Source organism: Ranitomeya imitator, chromosome 2, assembly GCF_032444005.1.
Source record: "Ranitomeya imitator isolate aRanImi1 chromosome 2, aRanImi1.pri, whole genome shotgun sequence".
Taxonomy (NCBI): Eukaryota; Metazoa; Chordata; class Amphibia; order Anura; family Dendrobatidae; genus Ranitomeya; species Ranitomeya imitator.
In genome coordinates this window covers 753,247,628-753,274,315 of record NC_091283.1, presented here as the reverse complement: position 1 = coordinate 753,274,315, position 26,688 = coordinate 753,247,628, and the positions used below count along the sequence as shown (strand labels likewise).

The window sequence follows — 26,688 nt, the reverse complement described above, 5'->3', positions numbered from 1 at the left end:
AATTATCAGGATCCATTGAAGCATTCCAGAGTTATAACCACATAAAGTGACAGTGTTTAGAATTGTAAAAATTGGCCTGGTCATTAACGTGCAAACCACCTTTGGGAGTAAAGGGGTTAACAAGTGGGACAAATGTAGTACTAGGATATAAAATAGGATTTTAGTCTAGTCGTGTTCCATTATGTTAAATAGAAGCTGTGTAAATCAACAAAGATTTACGTCTAGTAGTGGCTACCATTTATTACTTAATGTGAAATACGTCTAAAACATTTACAGCTCTTAATGTAAAATGGAGCTCTGATTTTTATAAAGTTATAAAATATTTAGCACAGACATTGTATCTATAAGTGAAATGTTATCAGTTGAAGGTGCAATTTAAACAAAATATTACAAAAAATGTCATTGTCTTTCATGATCTCACATTGGTTGTCTGGTCTTAACAACCAGCTGTGCCCTTGTTGAAAAGGCCAGAGCATTGTTGAACATAGTACATTTACCTATAAAGTTGTTTATGTTAATAATTTTATATGTGATATTCCTACAGCAATTAAAAACCAAGTGAGTGGAAATTTCATTATGAATGTTAAAGGCAAAGATACAAAATCAAGAACTTTTATAGAAATGGGTTTGGAGTGGGAATACACTATTGAAGATGGAAAGAAACATGTGAAAACCACTGGACCATTGCATGAGCCCATTGTGGTATTGGTAAGATACATGTGTTATTATCATTGTTAATGTTCAATTCTATCACTACAGTTGTGCAATCAATTCAGTTGTATTTTGTTCACTTTGTTACTGCTGTCAATATTTTTGACAAAGTGATACTGGGAAGAAAATGCAAGAGGATAGACAAAACCATGGGTGAACACATTATATATGCCACCTGTGTAGCTGCACAGAGGTCCTTTAAATATTAGTGCCCCTTACTAGGTGTCATCATAGATGGAATACTTGCTTAAACGACATGAAAGAAGTGTCATTGGAGTGAAAAAGGCCTATATATTGTGCTTATCAGTGCCCAGTAGCAGCCATGTGTGTTCGTGCATTGAGCATATCTAACCAAGTAGGGCTGATTTACTAAACCTGTCTAACTTTTAGCCTGCTCAAACTTGGACTAGACAGTGTTAATGGGATTTACCAGTACTGTAGTAATGATGAGCTATCTATATCACAGCAGTGGAGGTCCAACACCCAACTGTCATTGTAAGAAAGTTATGGTCAGTATCTGGGAGAATGGTGGTGCTCTCAGTGATAGGTTGGATATCTAGATAGTAACCACCATTTATTGATGTGCCAGCAAGCCACGTTCAGGGGTACGACAATTCAATTGCAAAAGTGGACCTTGGTCACGGACTGTTAAGAGAAGCATAGCGGACCCTCTATGGACAGTGTGTTAAAAGCCTCTCACAGAGCACTTCCTAAGCAGATCCTAACAGGCCTTGATCAAGGTGTGGATGAATCGAGAAACACTAGCCATCTTGTATAGAACCCCTGAGCGAACATGACGCACTGACACAACAATACGTATAACTTCCTTTCCGATTGTCGTGGTCTTTCCTACATCAATTTCATAGTAGTGTAAAATGTGTTACATTTCTTAAAATGGCTTTTGCTACTTGATACATTTGGTGCATCTTTACATTGTCTAGTCTAAATTTGCATCATCTACTGGTTTACTTATTTTGGTCCACTAAGTGTTGGCACAAGAGATTGCAATTTAGGCCATGTTCTTTTTCCAACCATTTTCTGATATGCCATGTCCCCTTGTCGAGCATGACAAAAAATATGTCTAAAAGACACAATAAATGTAGTACAATCCATGAAAGACATTTTTGGCGTAAATTAAAACAGAATTCTGGAAGCTTAATATATCATCACCAGTGTTTTAACCCCTTCACGCCGCAGTCCTTTTTCGTTTTTGCGTTTCTGTTTTTCGCTCCCCTTCTACCCAGAGCCATAATGTTTTTATTTTTCCGTCAATATGGGCATGTGAGGGCTTGTTTTTTTGCGGGACAAGTTGTACTTTTGAATGATGCCATGGGTTTTACCATGTCATGTATATGAAAATGGGAAAAAATGCCAAGTGCAGTGAAATTGCAAAAAATAAAAATGGAATTCCACAACTGTTTTTTCGATTTTTTTTTTTTTTATCATGTTCACCAAATTCTAAAACTGACCTGATAATATGATGCTTCAGGTCAATACGGGTTCATAGATAACAAACATGTATAGGTTTCTTTTTATTTAAATGGTGAAAAAAATCCAAAGTTTGTTAAAAAAAATTGCAACACCTGTAGCGTCTCCATTTTTTGTGATTTGGGGCTGGGTGATGGCTTCTTTTTGGTATGCCGAGATCACGTTTTTAATGATACCATTTTGGTGTGGATACAATCTTTTGATTTCTTCTTATTGCATTTTAATGCGATGTTGCTGCGACCAAAAAAAGTAATTATGGCTTTTTTACTTTTTTTTGCTACACTGTTTACCGTGTAATCTTTTTACAGCTTGATCGGGCAATTATGAACGCAATTATACTAAATATGTGTTGTTTTTTTTATTATTGTTTTATTATGAATGGGGCGAATGGGGGGTGATTTGAACTTTTATATTTTTTTATTTTTTTAATATTTCTAAAAACATTTTTTTTTACTTTTTGCATGCTTCTGTAGTTTCCATGGGAGATTAGGAGCTTCAGTTGTCCGATCAGCTATGCTACACACAGGCGATGATCAGAACGCCTGTGTGTACCAGAAATGCTCACTTGCTATGAGCGCCGACCGCTGGGCGGCTCTCATAGCAATCTGCCACTGACAACCATAGGGGTCTTCTGCAGACCCTGGGTTGCCATGCCAACTCATCGGCGACCGTGGTCATGGGATATAGGTGCCAATGGATGGGACTAGTGATGCGCTTCCGGCGCAATCCTATTAAATGCCGCTGTCAGAGATTGACAGCGGCTTTTAACGGGTTAACAGCCGCGGGTGGATCGCAATTACACCTGCAGCTGTTTGAAGCACATGTCAGCTGACATGTGCTGGGAAAGATGTGGTCTCAGTGCCCACATCAAAGGGAGGGACACAACATGCGCTGTACATGTACAGTGTATGTCATGAAGGGGTTAAGAGGCAGAAGGATCTTAACACAGATTATTACTACACTATATGAAATAATATTGTGTACTTTTTTCCCCTCATGGTCATTTTTATTTTCTGCATTTTTAATTGATGTATTGAGGTTTGCAGAAATGTTGCTATTATAAACACTAAGGACCTACAAGTTGCTTGTCCTGTATTTGGTTGCAGATGTATAGACATTGGCCTTCCTAAATGCCTGAAGCAAATCTGCTTTGGCTTAACCATAGCTTTTTAAATTCACAAAAATGCCACAGTTATGATGTATTTTACAAAAAAAGAAGCATCAAAGCAACTCACTAACACACCATCAAGCAGCCAAATCAATCATTATCAGGTACCAATATGTAAACATGTGGGATCAGACTCTGTTTCTCTAACTGTACGAAAGGTGAAATGTTTTCAGTTTCAAAATAGATTATTGAATTGAAACAACTGCATAGTAAATAGTGTTAAAGGGTACAAATACAGCCCCTACATGTAGATACTTGACAGTTTACCATCAATGAGATCAAAACAGTATTTTAGGTGATAGTTGTAGTCAAAAAGTTAATATTACGTTCACATGAACATAAAATAGTACAATCTTCACTAACGAGTAACATATAGAAAAATACAAATGGCAAATATTTGCAACAAGAGTATTCTACCCTCCGTCAGGAACAATATTCGCACTAAAGGTACCGTCACACATAACGATATCGTTAACCATATATCGTTGCTTTTTGTGACGTAGCAACGATATCGTTAACGAAATCGTTATGCGTGACAGCGACCAACGATCAGGCCCCTGCTGGGAGATCGTTGGTCGCTGGGGAAAGTCCAGGACTTTATTTCGACGCTGGATCTCCGGCTGACATCACTGAATCGGCGTGTGTGACACCAATTCAGCGATGTCTTCACTGGTAACCAGGGTAAACATCGGGTTACTAAGTGCAGGGCCGCTGGTTACCATTGTAAATGTAAAAAAAAAACCACTACATACTTACATTCCGGTGTCTGGTCACGTCCCTCGCCTTCAGCTTCCCGCACTGACGGTGAGCGCCGGCCGGCCGTAAAGCAAAGCACAGCGGTGACGTCACCGCTGTGCTTTACGGCCGGCGCTCAGTCAGTGCGGGAAGCTGAAGGCGAGGGACGTGACCAGACACCGGAATGTAAGTACAGTGGGGCAAAAAAGTATTTAGTCAGTCAGCAATAGTGCAATTTCCACCACTTAAAAAGATGAGAGGCGTCTGTAATTTACATCATAGGTAGACCTCAACTATGGGAGACAAACTGAGAAAAAAAAATCCAGAAAATCACATTGTCTGTTTTTTTACCATTTTTTTTGCATATTATGGTGGAAAATAAGCATTTGGTCAGAAACAAACAATCAAGATTTCTGGCTCTCACAGACCTGTAACTTCTTCTTTAAGAGTCTCCTCTTTCCTCCACTCATTACCTGTAGTAATGGCACCTGTTTAAACTTGTTATCAGTATAAAAAGACACCTGTGCACACCCTCAAACAGTCTGACTCCAAACTCCACTATGGTGAAGACCAAAGAGCTGTCAAAGGACACCAGAAACAAAATTGTAGCCCTGCGCCAGGCTGGGAAGACTGAATCTGCAATAGCCAACCAGCTTGGAGTGAAGAAATCAACAGTGGGAGCAATAATTAGAAAATGGAAGACATACAAGACCACTGATAATCTCCCTCGATCTGGGGCTCCACGCAAAATCCCACCCCGTGGGGTCAGAATGAACACAAGAACGGTGAGCAAAAATCCCAGAACCACGCGGGGGGACCTAGTGAATGAACTGCAGAGAGCTGGGACCAATGTAACAAAGCCTACCATAAGTAACACACTATGCCACCATGGACTCAGATCCTGCAGTGCCAGACGTGTCCCACTGCTTATGCCAGTACATGTCCGGGCCCGTCTGAAGTTTGCTAGAAAGCATTTGGATGATCCAGAGGAGTTTTGGGAGAATGTCCTATGGTCTGATGAAACCAAACTGGAACTGTTTGGTAGAAACACAACTTGTCGTGTTTGGAGGAAAAAGAATACTGAGTTGCATCCATCAAACACCATACCTACTGTAAAGCATGGTGGTGGAAACATCATGCTTTAGGGCTGTTTCTCTGCAAAGGGGCCAGGACGACTGATCCGGGTACATGAAAGAATGAATGGGGCCATGTATCGTGAGATTTTGAGTGCAAACCTCCTTCCATCAGCAAGGGCATTGAAGATGAAACGTGGCTGGGTCTTTCAACATGACAATGATCCAAAGCACACCGCCAGGGCAACGAAGGAGTGGCTTCGTAAGAAGCATTTCAAGGTCCTGGAGTGGCCTAGCCAGTCTCCAGATCTCAACCCTATAGAAAACCTTTGGAGGGAGTTGAAAGTCCGTGTTGCCAAGTGAAAAGCCAAAAACATCACTGCTCTAGAGGAGATCTGCATGGAGGAATGGGCCAACATACCAACAACAGTGTGTGGCAACCTTGTGAAGACTTACAGAAAACGTTTGACCTCTGTCATTGCCAACAAAGGATATATTACAAAGTATTGAGATGAAATTTTGTTTCTGACCAAATACTTATTTTCCACCATAATATGCAAATAAAATGTTAAAAAAACAGACAATGTGATTTTCTGGATTTTTTTTTCTCAGTTTGTCTTCCATGGTTGAGGTCTACCTATGATGTAAATTACAGACGCCTCTCATCTTTTTAAGTGGTGGAACTTGCACTATTGCTGACTGACTAAATACTTTTTTGCCCCACTGTATGTAGTGTTTTTTGTTTTACTTTTACAATGGTAACCAGGGTAAACATTGGGTTACCAAGCGCGGCCCAGCGGTTAGTAACCCGATGTGTACCCTGGTTACCCGGGGACTTCGGGATCATTGGTCGCTGGAGAGCTGTCTGTGTGACAGCTCTCCAGCGACCAAACAGCGATGCTGCAGCGATCGGCATCGTTGTCTAGATCGCTGCAGCATTGCTTAATGTGACGGTACCTTAACTCGTAATGGAACAATGTGCCTGTCAAGCGCAGGCTAAAAAATACCTAGAATATCTAATTTTCTCAATTTCAGTGATCTAAAAGTGATCATAGACCTTCATAGGGATGCAATAAAAGAGACTACACATTATCAGGTGCAAAACAAACTCATTTACTCAACATAAAAGTAATAACTTTGATATACACAAATTTCAAAACTCCCACCAAATAGCCATTCATTTGTAAGAAAATCTGCCTTATTTATATGAAATATCCACAAACCTTTCTCTATCCATTCATAAAACAAGCTAAATAAAAAATAGTAATGACTAAAAACATTACATACCAACCTTATAAAGTGTGATGTGTTCGGGACCAATGAGCCTGAGAAGCCAGCACAGCTATATCTTCCTTCCTGAAGCTCTGCAGACCAACTGTGGTATCAGGTTTCAAACAGCAGCTAGAGCCAGGAGACTATCTAGAGGTAGGGGTTTCCTGAAAATCTGGTGAGAAGGGAGAAATGAAAGTAGAAGTGCTGCGCCTGTCAGATCCATTTTTCCTGAAGGAAGGTTAAATAATATTGTGAAAGGACAAAGGAAAAGTTTGACTCTACAGAGTTTGGTTATAAAACAAGCACTATTCCAGAAGAAGCGTGATAGGTAGTATGAAAGATCCCTGGTGTCGGCAAAAGTAGCACTGATTTTTTTTAATTCAACATAATCCTATTGTAGCATGGTTTTGTCCCAGGATTCAGGGACCTCCAAAGTCAAGCAGTCCATGCCTTTTTCCCATACGATGTGGCTCCATTGACAGGGCTTGTGATGACTTTCCTTATCTTCAAGGTCTTCAATCAAAAAAAGGGCAAAGAAGAGCCATGGACTGCTTGACTTGTCACTGTAGCGCCTCCACCTTGCTACTGGAATCCGCCTATAATATGGACGAACATTAAAACTCAGTTTTAGCAAAATGACATATCGACAAGAACACCACTTGAGATTGCAGGAAAAGAACTACTATTAAGTAGTGGTGGCATTTGGGGAGGGGGGGGGGGGGGGGCGCAAAAATCTTCTTATATGTTGCCCTTAAACATTTTGCATTGAATTTTGTAATGGCCGTGTTAGGGATCTTACAGGGAGAGGGGGGCATCGACTTCGCTCACCTCAGGGGAGGGGAGAGAAGGACCCGGCAGAGATCGGCTCTCTGGCACCACCACTTGCCTCAGGTCAGTCAGGGAACTGCGCCAAGGGCAAAGAGTCGCCGTAAAGGCTTCCCTTATAGGTACAAGCTAGTGATGCGCTCCCAGTGAGGTGGGGATATATATCACCAGTCCAGCCTGGGGATATATATCTAAACCTCCCGGCCTTCACTGCCAGAGTTCCTTACTAAAACAGTACCGGTATTCTGCCACCAGTTCTGTTATGATCCGGTGACCTTGGAGCCGCATGGAACTTTCTCCGGAGTTGGTGGAAACTGTACTGACTGCAAATTCTGAACTTAACACCGCAACTAGAAGTAGCCGTGGGGTGTGCCTAACAAATCCTAGACACAGCCGGAGGACTAAATACCCCTATAGATGGAAATAGGAATTCTACCTTGCCTCAGAGCAGAACCCCAAAGGATAGGCAGCCCCCCACAAATATTGACTGTGAGTAGTAGAGGAAAAGACACACGCAGGCAGGAAACAGGATTTAGCAAAAGAGGCCACTCTAGCTAAAATAGGAAGGGATAGGACAGAATACTAAGCGGTCAGTATTAAAACCCTTCCAAAAATATCCACAGCAGAAAATACAAAAAATTCCACCATCTAACTAAAGATGTGGAGCGTATATCTGCAACTCCAGAGAATCCAACAAGACTGAGAAAACACTGACACAATCTAAGCTGGACAAGAGAAAACAAATGAAAAGCACAGAATTATTAAGCACACAGCATGTGTGCCACAGAAACAAAAAAACAGACACTTATCTTTGCTGAATTGGCAGCAAGGCAGGAGGAACCAGACAAAGATCCAAAACCTCCCAGAACCATGGACAACTGGCAAGGACTAATGAATCCTGCACACCTAAATACCCCAGTCAGAACTGCAATCAGCAAATACACCTGACCAGGACTGCAACTCAGGGACAACTGCATTACCACCTACAACCACTGGAGGGAACCCAAAAGCAGAATTCACAACACAGTTCCTCATTTAAAATAAGCCTCATCCAACAGCAGGCTTATATCGGTCAGGAACCAACCCTGCGGTAGCGTATAATATAACCAACAGAGCGTGCGCACGTGGGGATTCATGGATAAAGAGTAGCCAAGATTAATTTTATATTTAGTCGCCGAGGAGGTGCACTAGAAAATACAACTATACATACAAGAGCAAATATATACAGTCAGGAGTGTAGTACAAGGATAGGGTATAGATAGGTTGCAATTACCGTGATATGTAGCATGTGACCACAGGAAGACGCTGATGGATCACAGGTCCAAATCTTAGTTACAAGCTTTCTGGGCTGCGTCGGCAAATGTATCCTCCCAACATCAGAAAAATCCAGTCCAAAATGAGGGGCTGCCTTATATCTCCTAGGCTGCTACCTCACACATCTGCTCCCACCCCTGAGTGGTGCAGCCTCTCTCCTTCCATGTCTGAGAATATGATTGTCTGCCTAGAACTGTGGCTGGCCCATAACTTTGCACCCGAAGCTCTGAATGGATTGGTTGTACCGCCACTGGATTCTGCTGGATTTTATCTGTGCATAGAGATTAAATATGCTAGCTATGCTTTATAACTCCATAATCCAGAGTGCTACAGGTGGCTAAATAATATGAGCATGTGGGGAAAGGAATGCCGATTCGGAATATGTGCTCGGCTCATTTAGAGATATTGCATTCTGTTATAATAGGTCATTTTCCAGATTCCATACCTCACAGCCTTGCTGTGTCATGTGCTTGGTCACAAAAAGAGGTTCAAGTTGCTATAGCTGCAGAAGATTTCACACCATTGTGTTAACAGCTTCACAAGAGCTTGACCTAGCTCTTTTAATTAAAAGAAAACAATGAGCCTGTGGAATCCCAAGGGTGGGGGCAAATTTCAGGAGTGGAAGGAGACATCCTGAACTTAAAATCCAAAATGGATTCTCCCTTGTCCCTCACGCCATAATTAGGACAAAATTATATCAATTAAGGTGGAGGACTGTGGAAAATGAATTTGTTTTGAGTCAATCTCATACTCTCAAGCTGATCTAGAGCACTCCATGAGTATTTCAAGCTATTATGTTGTTGCCTCCAAGGTGATGTCCCAGGATGAGGAGCTAAAGAGCAGCCTTACATACAAATATATTATTCACGAAGACCTTTTACCGATGATTGGTAACAATAATGTTCTACTGGAGGAGATGGATTCTTATGAATGGGCACTTAAAAGCTGGTCTCAATGTTCCAAAGCATGTGGAGGAGGTAAGCAAAATGTTTATGCTTCAATTTTCTATAAACTTATTACATTTATTTGTATTTCCAAGCACAAGATTTCTGCAAGCCTTAGTCAACAGAATTGGAAGCATGGGTGAGCACAATTTGGGCTTATTTTCAATTAGATGTTTTAAAATTGGTGGAATCACTGTGAATGGTTCCATGGACTAGAACTGGAGAATAATGGCCAAAAAAAACAGTAACAGAAAAGCAACATCATATGACACTGTAAAACCACTTTAATTCTCGTAACGTTACCATCACACCTAACAGGTATCCAGTACACAAAGTATGGATGTCGGAGAAAGAGTGACAGCAGGATGGTTCAACGTACCCTATGTGACAACAACAAAAAGCCAAAGCCTATACGTAAACGGTGTAACTTGCACGAATGCTCCCAGCCAGGGTATGAACAAGTTAGTAATTTGATTTTAAAAGTATTGTTGTTATTGATATCATGATTTAGCCCATAACAATGTAAGCATGGGTTCACAACATTTAAGATTTTAGTACAGTGGTTTAGCTCAACTTTGAAGCTCAACCATAGGCCAACCTCTATAGAGGACTGAGACTATGTACTATGTGGTATTAGCTCTAGCTTACAAACATGGTATAGAGTAAAATACAGATGTGGATTTTTTCCTATGATGGATGTTGATTATGACTGCCGATACATCTTTTAACTGACCTGAGATATAAGAGAATAGCATCCCCATACAGGTGACAATCCAGCAGCTGTCGGCTGTACACTATAGCTGACAATTTGCTGCATCAGCCACTATCAGTGTTTGCACCGTCCAACTCTGTTTAACCCCTTAAGTAACATAGTAACATAGTAACATAGTTAGTAAGGCCGAAAAAAGACATTTGTCCATCCAGTTCAGCCTATATTCCATTATAATAAATACCCAGATCTACGTCCTTCTACAGAACCTAATAATTGTATGATACAATATTGTTCTGCTCCAGGAAGACATCCAGGCCTCTCTTGAACCCCTCGACTGAGTTCGCCATCACCACCTCCTCAGGCAAGCAATTCCAGATTCTCACTGCCCTAACAGTAAAGAATCCTCTTCTATGTTGGTGGAAAAACCTTCTCTCCTCCAGACGCAAAGAATGCCCCCTTGTGCCCGTCACCTTCCTTGGTATAAACAGATCCTCAGCGAGATATTTGTATTGTCCCCTTATATACTTATACATGGTTATTAGATCGCCCCTCAGTCGTCTTTTTTCTAGACTAAATAATCCTAATTTCGCTAATCTATCTGGGTATTGTAGTTCTCCCATCCCCTTTATTAATTTTGTTGCCCTCCTTTGTACTCTCTCTAGTTCCATTATATCCTTCCTGAGCACCGGTGCCCAAAACTGGACACAGTACTCCATGTGCGGTCTAACTAGGGATTTGTACAGAGGCAGTATAATGCTCTCATCATGTGTATCCAGACCTCTTTTAATGCACCCCATGATCCTGTTTGCCTTGGCAGCTGCTGCCTGGCACTGGCTGCTCCAGGTAAGTTTATCATTAACTAGGATCCCCAAGTCCTTCTCCCTGTCAGATTTACCCAGTGGTTTCCCGTTCAGTGTGTAATGGTGATATTGATTCCCTCTTCCCATGTGTATAACCTTACATTTATCATTGTTAAACCTCATCTGCCACCTTTCAGCCCAAGTTTCCAACTTATCCAGATCCATCTGTAGCAGAATACTATCTTCTCTTGTATTAACTGCTTTACATAGTTTTGTATCATCTGCAAATATCGATATTTTACTGTGTAAACCTTCTACCAGATCATTAATGAATATGTTGAAGAGAACAGGTCCCAATACTGACCCCTGCGGTACCCCACTGGTCACAGCGACCCAGTTAGAGACTATACCATTTATAACCACCCTCTGCTTTCTATCACTAAGCCAGTTACTAACCCATTTACACACATTTTCCCCCAGACCAAGCATTCTCATTTTGTGTACCAACCTCTTGTGCGGCACGGTATCAAACGCTTTGGAAAAATCGAGATATACCACGTCCAATGACTCACCGTGGTCCAGCCTATAGCTTACCTCTTCATAAAAACTGATTAGATTGGTTTGACAGGAGCGATTTCTCATAAACCCATGCTGATATGGAGTTAAACAGTTATTCTCATTGAGATAATCCAGAATAACATCCCTCAGAAACCCTTCAAATATTTTACCAACAATAGAGGTTAGACTTACTGGCCTATAATTTCCAGGTTCACTTTTAGAGCCCTTTTTGAATATTGGCACCACATTTGCTATGCGCCAGTCCTGCGGAACAGACCCTGTCGCTATAGAGTCACTAAAAATAAGAAATAATGGTTTATCTATTACATTACTTAGTTCTCTTAGTACTCGTGGGTGTATGCCATCCGGACCCGGAGATTTATCTATTTTAATCTTATTTAGCCGGTTTCGCACCTCTTCTTGGGTTAGATTGGTGACCCTTAATATAGGGTTTTCATTGTTTCTTGGGATTTCACCTAGCATTTCATTTTCCACCGTGAATACCGTGGAGAAGAAGGTGTTTAATATGTTAGCTTTTTCCTCGTCATCTACAACCATTCTTTCCTCACTATTTTTTAAGGGGCCTACATTTTCAGTTTTTATTCTTTTACTATTGATATAGTTGAAGAACAGTTTGGGATTAGTTTTACTCTCCTTAGCAATGTGCTTCTCTGTTTCCTTTTTGGCAGCTTTAATTAGTTTTTTAGATAAAGTATTTTTCTCCCTATAGTTTTTTAGAGCTTCAATGGTGCCATCCTGCTTTAGTAGTGCAAATGCTTTCTTTTTACTGTTAATTGCCTGTCTTACTTCTTTGTTTAGCCACATTGGGTTTTTCCTATTTCTAGTCCTTTTATTCCCACAAGGTATAAACCGCTTACACTGCCTATTTAGGATGTTCTTAAACATTTCCCATTTATTATCTGTATTCTCATTTCTGAGGATATTGTCCCAGTCTACCAGATTAAGGGCATCTCTAAGCTGTTCAAACTTTGCCTTCCTAAAGTTCAATGTTTTTGTGACTCCCTGACAAGTCCCCCTAGTGAAAGACAGGTGAAACTGCACAATATTGTGGTCGCTATTTCCTAAATGCCCAACCACCTGCAGATTTGTTATTCTGTCAGGTCTATTAGATAGTATTAGGTCTAAAAGTGCTGCTCCTCTGTGCTGCTGTCAATAGTGACTACATCATATAAATGGTTAACGGAGTGTGGGGGCTTCCCATTTATCCCAATTGGTGCTTTCAGATCAAGTTTGTGTGGTCCTGATGTTTGCTCGTGAACTGCCATGGCAAATAGCGGCCTTACAGTCTGACTGCTGTAGTAACTAGTGTTGAGCGATACCGTCCGATATTTGAAAGTATCGGTATCGGATGGTATCGGCCGATATCCGAAAAATATCGGATATCGCCGATACCGATATCCGATACCAATACAAGTCAATGGGACACAAATATCGGAAGGTATCCTGTAATGGATCCCAGGGTCTGAAGGAGAGGAAACTCTCCTTCAGGCCCTGGGATCCATATTCATGTGTAAAATAAAAAATAATAATAAAAAATATTGATATACTTCCCCTCTGACGTGCCCTGGTCGTCACCGCTGCAACCGCCTTGCTTTCTTTCTGAAGAATGAGCGCGTTAAGGGCCTTCGATGACGTCGTGGCTTGTGATTGGTCGCTGAGCGGTCATGTGACCGCTCACGCGACCAATCACAAGCCGCGACATCATCGAAGGTCCTTAACGTGCTCATTCTTAGGAATAAGCGCGTTAATGACATTCGATGACGTCGCGGCTTGTGATTGGTCGCGTGAGCGGTCACATGACCGCTCAGCGACCAATCACAAGCCGCGACGTCATCAAAGGCCCTTTACGCACTGATTCTTCGGAACGAAAGCAAGGCGGTTGCAGCGGTGACGACCAGGGCGCGTCAGAGGGTAAGTATATCAATATTTTTTATTTTTATTCTTTATTTTACACATTAATCTTAATCCCGATACCGATTCCCGATATCACAAAAATATCGGAACTCGGTATCGGAATTCCGATACCGCAAATATCGGCCGATACCAGATACTTGCAGTATCGGAATGCTCAACACTAGTAGTAACCTGTTCAGAAGTTAGCGACATTTAGGTGGTAAAAATACATATCTTCATTTCTATCATGCCACTTTGCATTAATTCCTGAAAATCACCCGAAGGGTTAATAATCTACCTGACAGCAGTTTTCAATATGTCAGGAGGTGCTGTTTTTAAAATGGCATAACTTTGGGGGTTTCCCAATATATGGGACCCTTAAAGACACTTCAAACATTGATAGGTCCCTAAAAAAATAAATTTTGTAAATTTCCTTGAAAAAATGAAAAATTGCTGCTACATTTTTATACCTCCTAAAATGCTAACAAAATGAAAGAACATTTTATAAATGATGCAGATGTAAAGCAGACATGTGGGAAATGTTATTTATTAATGTTTTTGTGTGTTATGACTATCAGGTTTAAAGGGACAATCATTCAAAGTTTGAAAATTGCTAATTTTTTAACATTTTTCTCAAATTTCTGATATTTTTTTAGAAATAAACACAAAACATATTGACCTAAATTTACCATTATCATAAACTATAATGTGTCACGAAAAAACAGTCTCAAAATCACTGGGATATGTTGACGCGTGCCAGAGTTATTACCACATAAAGTAACACTGGTCAGATTTCAAAAATTTGGCTCCGTCACTAAGGGGTTGAAAAAACTAATTTTTTTGGGAGGGACATTTTATTTTATGATGGAATAAATAAATCACTGGTTTTATCCATTACTTACCAGGCGGTGGATCATTTCTTCTTTCTTGGCACAGAGCAAAATACCCCATAAAGCACATGTGCAGGACATGACATAAAAAAAGAACTATTTTGCCAATTTGTCCCCTCTCGGTCTAGCATTTACTATCTGGGACAAAAGGTTTTATATCTTATTAGTTTAGACTAGTACACATATAATGTAGCAAATGTTATTTTATTTTCTACATTACAAGAGAAAGGGGGTGATTTAAAGTTTTATATTTGCAGTTTTTTTTATATATTTGTTTAACAATTTTTATTATGTTTTTGAAAACATTACTTGAATCTGTGATCACTTGATCACCTATACCATACACAGCAATACTGTCGTATAATTGCCGGTTTATTATGAAGTCGTGTCACCAGCTGGACTTTGTATCATTAGTAGCATTGTAGATAGTGGGGACTTCAGTAGGCCTCCGGCTGAAATGGAGATCCAATGGACCCCCTGCGATCATATTGCTAGGTACTGCAACTGTCATCTAAGAGGTTAAATTGCTAACTACTATTGCCGCAGATATACTCGGGAGCTGTATGAGCAGTTGAGCCTGCTCATAGAACGATGGCGCACTACAGGTACTACAAGCGTCAACAATGAGTTAAAAATAATAAAATGTTAATGTCTTACGTGTATATGTAGGTGACTAATAATTGTTACATAATTACGGTATATATAATCTATTTTATTACATTTTAAAAAATACTTTACATAAATTCTTGATCATTTTACCTTTACCCAGTTTTATTTTGATAGTAGAAGAGCTTACAGTTTTTATGTTTATTTATTCTATGCTTGGGGGGAAATGCTCATTTCCATGCACTTTTTAATGGTCAGCCTTATTTAGGTTACCTCATTGCATCTGTTTATCATCATGAATTGATTTCCAAAGTCTTGCAAAGAAAGATATTGGACTCGCTGACATCTTGTTTCCATCTTGCCCTAAGCTGTACAAATTAATCACAGGATGACTAGGACTAAATGTAGAATGATACATTGCACATTTATTTATGTACTGTAGTGCTGCTATAACCAGGTGATATATTGCATAGAACAGCATGACAGCATTTTCATTAAGTTACAAAAACAAATTGGTATATGTTTGTCCTTGTAGATGGGTAACAGATGAATGGGGACCTTGCAGCAAAACCTGTGGAAAGTTGGGTGTCCAAACTAGGCTAGTCCAATGTATCCAGCACCTGCACAATGGCACCAATCGAACTGTCCATACAAAGTACTGTACTGCTGACCGTCCAGAACCAAGGAGGCCATGCAACCGCATACCATGTCCTGCACAGTGGCGAACAGGGGCCTGGTCACAGGTTAGTCCTTTCACAGTCACTCAATGCACTGGAATTATATTTTTCCAGTAGAGGTTTAATTATGCTGTATGGTAAAAAACAAAGAATAGCATACATTAAAATGCAGAATTCCATGGAAATTAAAGCTTGAAGCTCATAGGACCAAATGCAAAATGTGAAGCAGCCACCTCCTACCATGATCCAATAACAATACTGGTATCTTCTCATGAAAATTTGGAGCCTTTCACTCATTTTAGGCACCAAAGCTCAGATGTGACTACTATGTCTCATCATCAGGCCAACTCATTATACCGGGTGTTTGTCCCTAAAGTCTGGACACAGGCAAAAATACATATTTTCATGATATGAAACTTATTAACATTTTATTCAATTGGAATATTAAATAACTTCTTCAATATGATTTCCATAATTTGAGATGCAAAGGTTGATGTGCTTTACAAAATTCTACTACAGTTGATTAAATTAAATTAATTTAAATTATAGTTAATGAGAATTTTAAGAGTCCAAACTTTAGGGACACCCTGTACATTCTGAAACCACCACAGTACCTTGCATTTATAAGTGTAGCAATACGGCCCCTTGTTAGATATACTCCTAATATCTAATTCTGCTTCTCAACCCGGCTTGTTATCACGTCCCTACTGCCTGATTTCTGGATTTGACCTTGGACTGTTTAGCAATACTGATTTTGTCACTGATTCTATTCTTATAATAATAATAATTTTATTTATATAGCTCCAACATATTCCGCAGCGCTTTACAAATTATAGAGGGGATTTGTACAGACAATAGACATTACAGCGTAACAAAATCACAGTTCAAAATAGATACCAAGATGAGTGAGGGCCCTGCTCGCAAGCTTACAATCTATAGGAAAAAGGGAGACACGAGAGGTGGATGGTAACAATTGCTTTCGTTGTTCAGACCAGCCATAGTGTAAGGATCGGGTGTTAATGTAAAGCTGCATGAACTGGTTAACAGCCTAAGTATTTAACAGTGCAGACACAGAGGGCTATTAACTGCATGAAATATATGAGAATATGATGTGAGTAACCTAATTATGGTTTAAGTTTTTTTTTTTTTGAATGGGCCACACAGGGATAGTTAGGTTAATGCGTTGACGCGGTATGCCAGTCTGAACAAATGCGTTTTTAGGGCACACTTAAAACTGTGGGGATTGGGGATTAATGGTATTAACCTGGGTAGTGCATTACAAAGAATTGGCGAAGCACGTGTAAAGTCTTGGAGATGGGAGTGGAAGGTTCTGATTATTGAGGATGCTAACCTCAGGTCATTAGCAGAATGGAGAGTATGGGTAGGGTGGTAAACTGAGACCAGGGAGGAGATGTAGGGTGTTGCTGAGCCATGGAGAGCTTTGTGGATGAGGGTAATAGTTTTGTACTGGATTTTGGAGTGGATGGGTAATCAGTGTAATGACTAGTGTTGAGCGATACCTTCCGATATCAAGAAGAATCGGTATTGGATTGGATCGGCCGATATCCAAAAATATCGGATATTGCCGATACCGATACCCGATACCAATGCAAGTCAATGGGACACAACTATCGGAATGTAAATAAGCCCTTTCTGTCCTTCTACATCCTCTTCCGGAGGGGGAAAGAATGTGGGCGGTGCATGGGCAGACGCTGTGCGTATCTGTGTGTGTGGGTGGGCTCTGTGTGGGCCTGCCGGGGATCTGTACAGGCGTCTCAGGGGTCTGTGTGGGCTGCCGGGGGTCTGTGCGTGCCTGCCGGGGCTCTGTGCGGCCTGCAGGGGCTCTGTGCGTGCCTGCCGGGGCTCTGTGCGTGCCTTCCGGGGCTCTGTGGGGCCTGCCGGGGCTCTGTGCGGGCCTGCCACGGCTCTGTGCGGCGTGCCGGGGCTCTGTGTGGCCTGCCGGGGGTCTGTGCGCTCTGCCGGGGCTCTGTGCGTGCCTGCCGGGGCTCTGTGCTGCCTGCCGGGGCTCTGTGCTGCCTGCCGGGGCTCTGTGCAGGCTGCCGGGGCTCTGTGCGGGCTTGCCGGGTCTCTGTGCGGCGCTGCCGAGGCTCTGTGCGGGCTTGCCGGGGCTCTCTGCAGGCTTGCCGGGTTGTCTGGGGTCTGTGCAGGCATAGTCCAGTGGGACTACAAGTCCCATCGGACGATGCCTGTGACAGTGATTGACACATTAGCCAATGATGGGGCAGTAGTAGTCCCATCATCCGGCTAATGTGTTGAATGGAAAAAGACATACATACTACATACATTACATTCATACATGACATACAATACATACATACATACAGATATACAGTACATATAACATAGAGTACATATAACATAGAAAGGCCAATGTTTCTAAGGCTACTTTCACACTTGCGTTGTTAGCAATCCGATGCAATCCATCGTTTTGGGAAAAAACGGATCCTGCAAATGTGCTCGCAGGATGTGCGTTTTTTACCCATAGACTTGTATTAGCGATGGATCGTGACGGATGGCCACACATCGCGTCCGTCGTGCAATGGATCCGTCGTGTTTTGGCGGACCGTCGGCATGAAAAAACATTCAAGTGAACGGTTTTTTGTCCGTCGCGCCCGCCATTTTCTACCGCGCATGCGCGGCCGAAACTCCGCCCCCTCCTCCCCAGACTTCAGAATGGGCAGCAGATGCGTTGAAAAACTGCATCCGCTGCCCACGTCGTGCACAAATTTCACAACGTGCATAGTATGTCGGCCCGACACATAGCGACGGACCCATACCGACGCAAGTGTGAAAGATTCCTTAATGAGCGTTGAATTTAAAAAAAAAACGGCGTGGGCTCCCGTGCAATGCTCTGCGCCAGAGGGGGAAAGCCGATGGCCGGGGGCCAATATTTGTAGCCTGCTATGAATATCAGCCCGCAGCTGTCTGCATAACCTTTACTAGCTATTAAAATAGGGGGACCCAAAAAAAAATGACGTGGGGTCCCCCTATATTTTAGATAGTCGTGGGACACGCGTGGATTTCTGCAGACAGGGAGGATATTGGTTGTTTGTTATTTTAATCTTTTTTACAGATGACACTGGCTTCGGGGAACAAAGTGACAAGTAATGGTGAGCAAGTACTCTATGTTATATGTACTGTATGTCTGTATGTACGTATTGTATGTAATGTATGAATGTATTGTATGTAGTATGTATGTAGTATGCATGTAGTATGTATGTATGTAGTATGTATGTAGTATGTATGTATGCATGTAGTATGCATGTAGTATGTATGTAGTATGTATGTTGTATGTATTTAGTATGTATGTATGTAGTATTTTTTTTTTTTTTTACATTCAACACATTAGCTGGATGATGAGACTACTACTGTCCCATCATTGGCTAATGTGTCAATCACTGTCACTGTTGCAGGCATCGTCCGATGGGTCTTGTAGTCCCATCGGACGATGCCTGCACAGACCCCCGGCAGCCCGCACAGATCCCCGGCAAACCCGCACAGAGCCCCGACAGGCCCGCAGAGCACCAGCAGGCCGCAGAGCCCTGGCAGGCACGCACAGAGCCCCGGCAGGCCGCACAGAGCCCCAACAGGTACGCACAGAGTCCCGGCAGGCATGCACAGAGCCCCGGCAGCCCGCAAAGACCCGCCAGTCTGCACAGAGCCCCGGCAGGCCGCACAGAGCCCCAGCAGGCAAGCACAGAGCCCCGGCAGGCACGCACAGAGCCCCGGCAGGCCGCACAGAGCCAGGCAGGCACGCACAGAGCCCCGACGGTCACGCACAGACCTCGCCCGCACACACACACGCAATCTCAGCCCACGCACCGCCCACTCTCCATTATAGTGCATCATTGCACTATGGAAACTTCCGATTCCGGTATCCGATATCGCAAAAATATCGGAACTCCGTATCGGAGTTCCGATACAGCGAATATCGGCCGATACCCGATATTTGCAGTATCGGAATGCTCAACACTAGGACTGACTGGCACAAGGAAGAGGCATCGGTATAACGGTTGGTGAGGAATATAATCCTGGCAGCAGCATTCGGGACAGATTGGAGCTGGGAGAGTTTGGTAAGAGGGAGGCCGATTAAGAGAGAGTTACAATAGTCAAGACGAGAATGAATGCGTGAAACAGTAAGAGTTTTTGCAGTGTCGAAAGTAAGAAAAGGTCGAATTCTAGAAATGTTTTTGAGATGCAGAAAAGAAGAGTGAGCCAATGATCGATGTGGGGGATGAAGGAAAGCTCAGAATCAAGGATGACCCCAAGGCAGCGGGCATGTTGCTTGGGAGTAATGGTGGAACCACACACGTAGATGGCAATATCAGGCAAAGATAGGTTAGTAGAGGGAGAGAACACGAGTTCAGTTTTTGACAGGTTCAGTTTCAGATAGAGGGAGGACATAATGTTAGAGACAGCGTAAGACAATCACTGGTGTTTTCTAAAAAGGCAGGCGTGATATCAGGAGAAGAAGTGTATAATTGGGTGTCATCAGTATAGAGATGGTACTGGAACCCAAATCTACTGATTGTTTGTCCAATAGGGGCAGTATACAAAGAGAAGAGGAGGAGGCCTAGGACTGATCCTTGAGGAACCCCAACAGTAAGGAGAAGGTGAGAGGAGGAGGAACCAGCAAAGAATACAGTGAAGGAGTGGTCAGAGAGATAGGAGGAGAACCAGGAGAGAACAGTGTCCTTGAGGCCGATGGAGCAGAGCATAGTGAGGAGGAGCTGATGATCCACAGTATCGAATGCTGCGGAGAGATCCAAGAGAATTAGCATGGAGTAGTAACCATTAGATTTAGCTGTTAGGAGGTTATTAGAGACTTTAGTGAGGGCAGTTTCAATAGAGTGTAAAGAGCAGAAACCAGATTGAAGAGGGTCAAGAAGAGAGTTATCTGAGAGATAGTGGATAAGACGGGAGTGGACCAGGCGTTCGAGGAGTTTAGAGATGAAGGGAAGATTAGAGACAGGTCTATTAGCGGCACAGTTTTAGTTACATAGTTACATAGTTATTAAGGTTGAAGGAAGACTTTAAGTCCATCTAGTTCAACCCATAGCCTAACCTAACATGCCCTAACATGTTGATCCAGAGGAAGGCAAAAAAAAAACCCATGTGGCAAAGAGTAAGCTCCACATTGGGGAAAAAAATTCCTTCCCGACTCCACATACGGCAATCAGACTAGTTCCCTGGATCAACACCCTATCAAGGAATCTAGTATATATACCCTGTAACATTATACTTTTCCAGAAAGGTATCCAGTCCCCTCTTAAATTTAAGTAACGAATCACTCATTACAACATCATACGGCAGAGAGTTCCATAGTCTCACTGCTATTACAGTAAAGAATCCGCGTCTGTTATTATGCTTAAACCTTCTTTCCTCCAGACGTAGAGGATGCCCCTTGTCCCTGTCTCAGGTCTATGATTAGAAAGATCATCAGAAAGGTCTTTGTACTGTCCCCTCATATATTTATACATTAAAATAAGATCACCCCTTAGTCTTCGTTTTTCCAAACTAAATAGCCCCAAGTGTAATAACCTATCTTGGTATTGCAGACCCCCCAGTCCTCTTCTTTGCACCCGCTCCAGTTCAGCTATGTCTTTCTTATACACTGGAGACCAGAACTATGCACAGTATTCTAAGTGTGGTTGAACAAGTGACTTGTATAGAGGTAAAATTATGTTCTCCTCATGAGCACCTATGCCTCTTTTAATGCATCCCATTATTTTATTTGCCTTAGTAGCAGCTGCCTGACACTGGCCACTGAATATGAGTTTGTCATCCACCCATACACCCAGGTCTTTTTCATTGACGGTTTTGCCCAGAGTTTTAGAATTAAGCACATAGTTATACATCTTATTACTTCTACCCAAGTGCATGACCTTACATTTATCCCCATTAAAGCTCATTTGCCATTTATCAGCCCAAGCTTCTAGTTCACATAAATTATCCTGTAATATAAAACTGTCCTCCTTTGTATTGATTACCCTGCAGAGTTTGGTGTCATCTGCAAATATTGAAATTCTACTCTGAATGCCCCCTACAAGGTCATTAATAAATATGTTAAAAAGAAGAGGGCCCAATACTGACCCCTATGGTACCCCACTGCTAACCGCGACCCAGTCCGAGTGTGTTCCATTAATAACCACCCTTTGTTTCCTATCCCTGAGCCAGCTCTCAACCCACTTACACATATTTTCCCCTATCCCCATTATTCTCATTTTTATGTATCAACCTTTTGTGTGGCACCGTATCAAAAGCTTTTGAAAAGACCATATACACTACATCTACTGGGTTCCATTGGTCCAGTTCAGAACTTACCTCTTCATAGAAGCTGATCAAATTAGTCTGACATGAACGGTCCCTAGTAAACCCGTGCTGATACTGGGTCATGAGGTTATGCCTCTTCAGATACTCCAGCATAGCATCCCTTAGAATGCCCTCCAGGATTTTACCCACAGTAGAGGTTAAGCTTACTGGCCTATAATTACCGAGTTCAGTTTTTGTCCCCTTTTTGAATATTGGCACCACATTTGCTATACGCCAGTCCTGTGGCACAGACCCTGTTATTATGGACTCTTTGAAGATTAAAAATAATGGTCTATCAATGACTGTACTTAATTCCTGCAGTACTCGGGGGTGTATCCCATCCGGGCCCGAAGATTTGTAAATTTTAGCAATTTTTAGACGCCGCCGTAATTCCTGCTAGGTTAAGCAGGTGACACTTAATGTGGAATTTTTGTTATCACTGATCATATTGTCTGCCATGGGATTTTCTTTTGTAAATACTGATGAAAAAAAGTAATTTAGCATATTGGCTTTTTCCTCATCCTCATCCACCATTTCACCCAGACTATTTTTAAGGGGGCCAATACTATCATTTTTTAGTTTCTTACTGTTTACGTAGTTAAAGAATATTTTGGGATTATTTTTACTCTCTCTGGCAATGAGTCTCTCTGTCTCAATCTTTGCTGCCTTGATTTGCGTTTTACAGACATTATTTAATTTTCTGTATTTATTTAATGCCTCATCACTACCTACTTCCTTTAATTCTCTAGATGCTTTTTTTTGGTCACTTATTGCGCCCCTTACAGCTCTATTTAGCCATATTGGTTTCCTCCTATTCCTAGTATGTTTATTCCCATACAGTATATACTGTGCACAGGTCCTATCCAGGATGCTAATAAACGTCTCCCATTTTCTTTGTGTATTTTTATGTCTCAGGATATCGTCCCAGTTAATTGCACCAAGATCATCTCTCATCCGTTGGACATTTGCCCTCCTGAAGTTTAGTGTCCGTGTAACCCCTCTACTACACATCTTATTAGAGGATACATGAAAACTCTTATATTTGATATGCGGTCTGGCCTGTTGGTTAATATTTGGTCTAGCAGTGCCCCCCTTCTTGTTGGGTCCTGAACCAGTTGTAAAAGGTAATTGTCTCTCATAGTTGTCAAAAACCGATTACCTTTGCTGGAACTGCAGGTTTCTGTTCCCCAATCTATTTCAGGGTAGTTGAAGTCCCCCATAATAATGACTTCTCCTTGAGTCGCAGCTTCATCTATTTGCTTTACGAGGATATTCTCCATTGCTTCCATTAGTTTTGGAGATTTATAACAAACCCCTATCAGTAATTTATTATTTTTTCCCCCTCCCCTTATCTCCACCCACAGGGACTCTACATTTTTATTAAATTCACCTATATTATCACGCCGGATGGGTTTTAAGGACGATTTTACATACAAACACACCCCTCCCCCTCGCTTATCCATTCGGTCATTTCTGAACAGACTATAACCCTGTAAATTAACAGCCCAGTCATGGCTCTCATCCAGCCACGTTTCAGATATCCCCACCATGTCATAATTATGCTTCAACAACATCAATTCTAATTCGTCCATTTTGTTGGCGAGGCTTCTTGCATTAGTATAAAAACATTTTATGTATCTCTCTGCACCTCTATTTTTTCTTAAATTATTAACTGTTCTAACCCCACCCCCCATGCCACCGCCACCCCCATCTTCCTTATTTGTGCCCAGGTCTCTATCTGCACTATCTTCCCCTCCTATAAAATGAGTACCCTCCCCCCCAATTCCTAGTTTAAACACTCCTCCAACCTTCTAGCCATTTTCTCCCCCAGCACAGCTGCACCCTCCCCATAGAGGTGCAGCCTGTCCCTAGCGTAGAGCCTGTAGACAACTGAGAAGTCGGCCCAGTTCTGAAGGAACCCAAACCCCTCCTTCCTACTCCAATTCTTGAGCCACTTATTAACCTCCCTAATCTCCCGTTGCCTCTCTGGCGTGGCACGTGGTACAGGCAGTATTTCAGAAAATACCACGTTGGAGGTCCTTGCTTTCAGCTTGCAGCCTAATTCCCTGAAATCATCTTTAAGGACCGTCCACCTACCTCTAACTTTGTCATTTCTGCCAATGTGCACCATGACCGCTGGGTCCTCACCAGCCCCTCCCAGTAATCTGTCCACCCGATCAGCGATGTATCAGACTCGAGCGCCAGGTAGGCGCCGTTTGATGATCCCTGTCTTTGTGACAGATTGCCTTATCTGTTCCCCTAATAATTGAGTCGCCCACTACCAGCACCAGTTTTGATCGAGGGATGATTTTTTAAGTAATGGATGCATGATGGCATGCTTAAATGAGGAGGGAAAAATACCGGGAGAGAGAGGTTGAATATTTTTGTTAGGTGAGAGGTGACAGCCGGGGAAAGGGACTGGAGGAGATGTGACGGAATGGGGTCACTGGTGCAAGTGGTCGGGTGAGAAGATGCAAGGAGCCTGATTACTTCTTCTTCTGTGACTGGTTCAAAGTCAGAGAGTGAGCTAGATGCAGTGGGGGAGGGAGGACAGTGCATGGTATGAAGGGATTGGGAGATAATTTCCTGTCGAATGTGGTAAATTTTTTCTTTGAAGTAATTGGCCAGATCGTCAGCCCGAAAATCTGTGGTTGGGGCCTGCACTCTTGGTTTGAGTAGGGACTGGAAAGTGTCAAAGAGACGTTTAGGGTTATTGGACAGTGAGGTGATAGGGGTGTTAAAATAGGTTTGTTTGGAGAGGTGAAGGGCAGAGTTGTATGTTTTAAGCATGAACTTATAATAGGTGAAATCTTCGGGTATATTAGATTTTCTCCAGACGTTCGGCGCACCTGGAGCACTGATGTAGGAAAGGTGTTTGCATCGTGTGCCACAGTTGTCTCCATCTGTGCTAAGCTGTCCTATGTATATGAGGTGCAATTCTTACTTGACTTCCGATATTCTCATAACCAATTTTACATCTCTCTGGCTTTGATCTGTATATACCATTGTCCTCTGCCAACTCGCTTCACAGTCCAGCAGCTTCTCCTTATACGCAACCCAAGAGTCTTCACAGCAAAACTCAGATTCCTGTATAGGGGTGAAAGGATGAATACCAAAGAACTTCCTGGGACCTCCTAAGTGAAGGGGCCTTTTGCCAAGATCCATGAAAGCTATCTTAATGGGATTCTTCCAAAATGTAAAAAAATGCCATTGTAAATGAATTTATAAATACCTTTAATCAGCAAATCAGAATCATTTAGGCTAGGGATATAATCACAATGTGCATTAAAATGACTGTTGTCTGGTTACACTGACAGAAACATGTCGTGGAATATTAATAGGCATAAGTTGAAGAAAACAGCCGCACTCAAGTTTTGAATTTTTGGATGCATAACAAGAGCAAAAGTTTATTCAGGTCACCACAATATTAGGCAAAATAGAGAAGGTCTCCGTGGTAGGTATAAAGTAGGTAACGTTTCGATCCCGTGATGGGTCTTTGTCAAACCTCACTTATAAGAAGATAAAGGTAGAGAGACGGAGCTGAAGTGGAGAAATGTATACAGAGTTTCCAAGTAAGACTATAATAGGCGAAGAAATCAGGTATGGTATGGAAAGGGATGTCCCTTAGGATGCTGTGGATGACTGGAAGAAGTTGGAGAGGTGCCTGATGGTGACGAGTGGAATATTAATATGACATAAACCCGTGAGCATGTGCAGTAAGAAGCTCCGCTGCTGTGACCTGGAGAAAGTTTGATAGTATGAACGATGGTATAGATGATATAGGTTATATCTAGGTCACAGCAGGCAGAACCCTTTTATCTCCAGTATTAGATGAGGATTCTGTTGTGAATTCTGTGATCAAGCTCCCTCCTGTGGTCACGAGTGGTACTGCGGCTTCTGAGTTTCCTTCCTCAGGTGATGAGGTTAAGTCGCTAGGTGCTGCTCTATTTAACTCCACCTAGTGCTTTGATCCTGGCCTCCAGTCAATGTTCTAGTATTGGTCTTGCTTCCTCCTGGTTCGTTCCTGTGGCCTGTCTGCTCAGCATAAGCTAAGTTCTGCTTGTGTTACTTTTGTTGCTATATTTTCTGTCCAGCTTGCTTTTTTGGTTTTGCTTGCTTGCTGGAAGCTCTGAGATGCAGAGGGAGCACCTCCGTACCGTTAGTCGGTGCGGAGGGTCTTTTTGCCCCTCTGCGTGGTTGTTTGTAGGTTTTTGTGTTGACCGCAAAGCTATCTTTCCTATCCTCGGTCTATTCAGTAAGTCGGGCCTCACTTTGCTAAATCTATTTCATCTCTGTGTTTGTATTTTCATCTTACTCACAGTCATTATATGTGGGGGGGCTGCCTTTTCCTTTGGGGAATTTCTCTGAGGCAAGGTAGGCTTATTTTTCTATCTTCAGGCTAGCTAGTTTCTCAGGCTGTGCCAAGTTGCATAGGGAGCGTTAGGCGCAATCCACGGCTACCTCTAGTGTGGTTTGATAGGTTTAGGGATTGCGGTCAGCAGAGTTCCCACGTCTCAGAGCTCGTCCTATGTTTTGTGGTTTTTGTCAGGTCACTTGTGTGCTCTGAACTTCAAGGTCCATTGTGGTTCTGAATTGCCTATTCATAACAGTACTGGAGGCCCAAAGTACTATGCTTCTCAATAGAGGGAAAAAAGAAGTTCTGAGACC

At 42.2% G+C, this 26,688-nt stretch overlaps 1 protein-coding gene across 1 annotated transcript in view; it reads left to right on the top strand.

Annotated features, from left to right (window-relative positions):
• The window catches only part of ADAMTS14 (ADAM metallopeptidase with thrombospondin type 1 motif 14), a 247,040-nt gene that overhangs the window by 191,084 nt on the left and 29,268 nt on the right, over positions 1-26,688 (top strand). Inside the window, exons 17-21 of the mRNA XM_069753303.1 lie at positions 545-704; positions 8,242-8,281; positions 9,425-9,563; positions 9,849-9,981; positions 15,546-15,753. Of these exons, the coding sequence (XP_069609404.1) occupies positions 545-704; positions 8,242-8,281; positions 9,425-9,563; positions 9,849-9,981; positions 15,546-15,753 (680 nt within the window). The remainder of the gene's footprint in view (positions 1-544; positions 705-8,241; positions 8,282-9,424; positions 9,564-9,848; positions 9,982-15,545; positions 15,754-26,688) is intronic.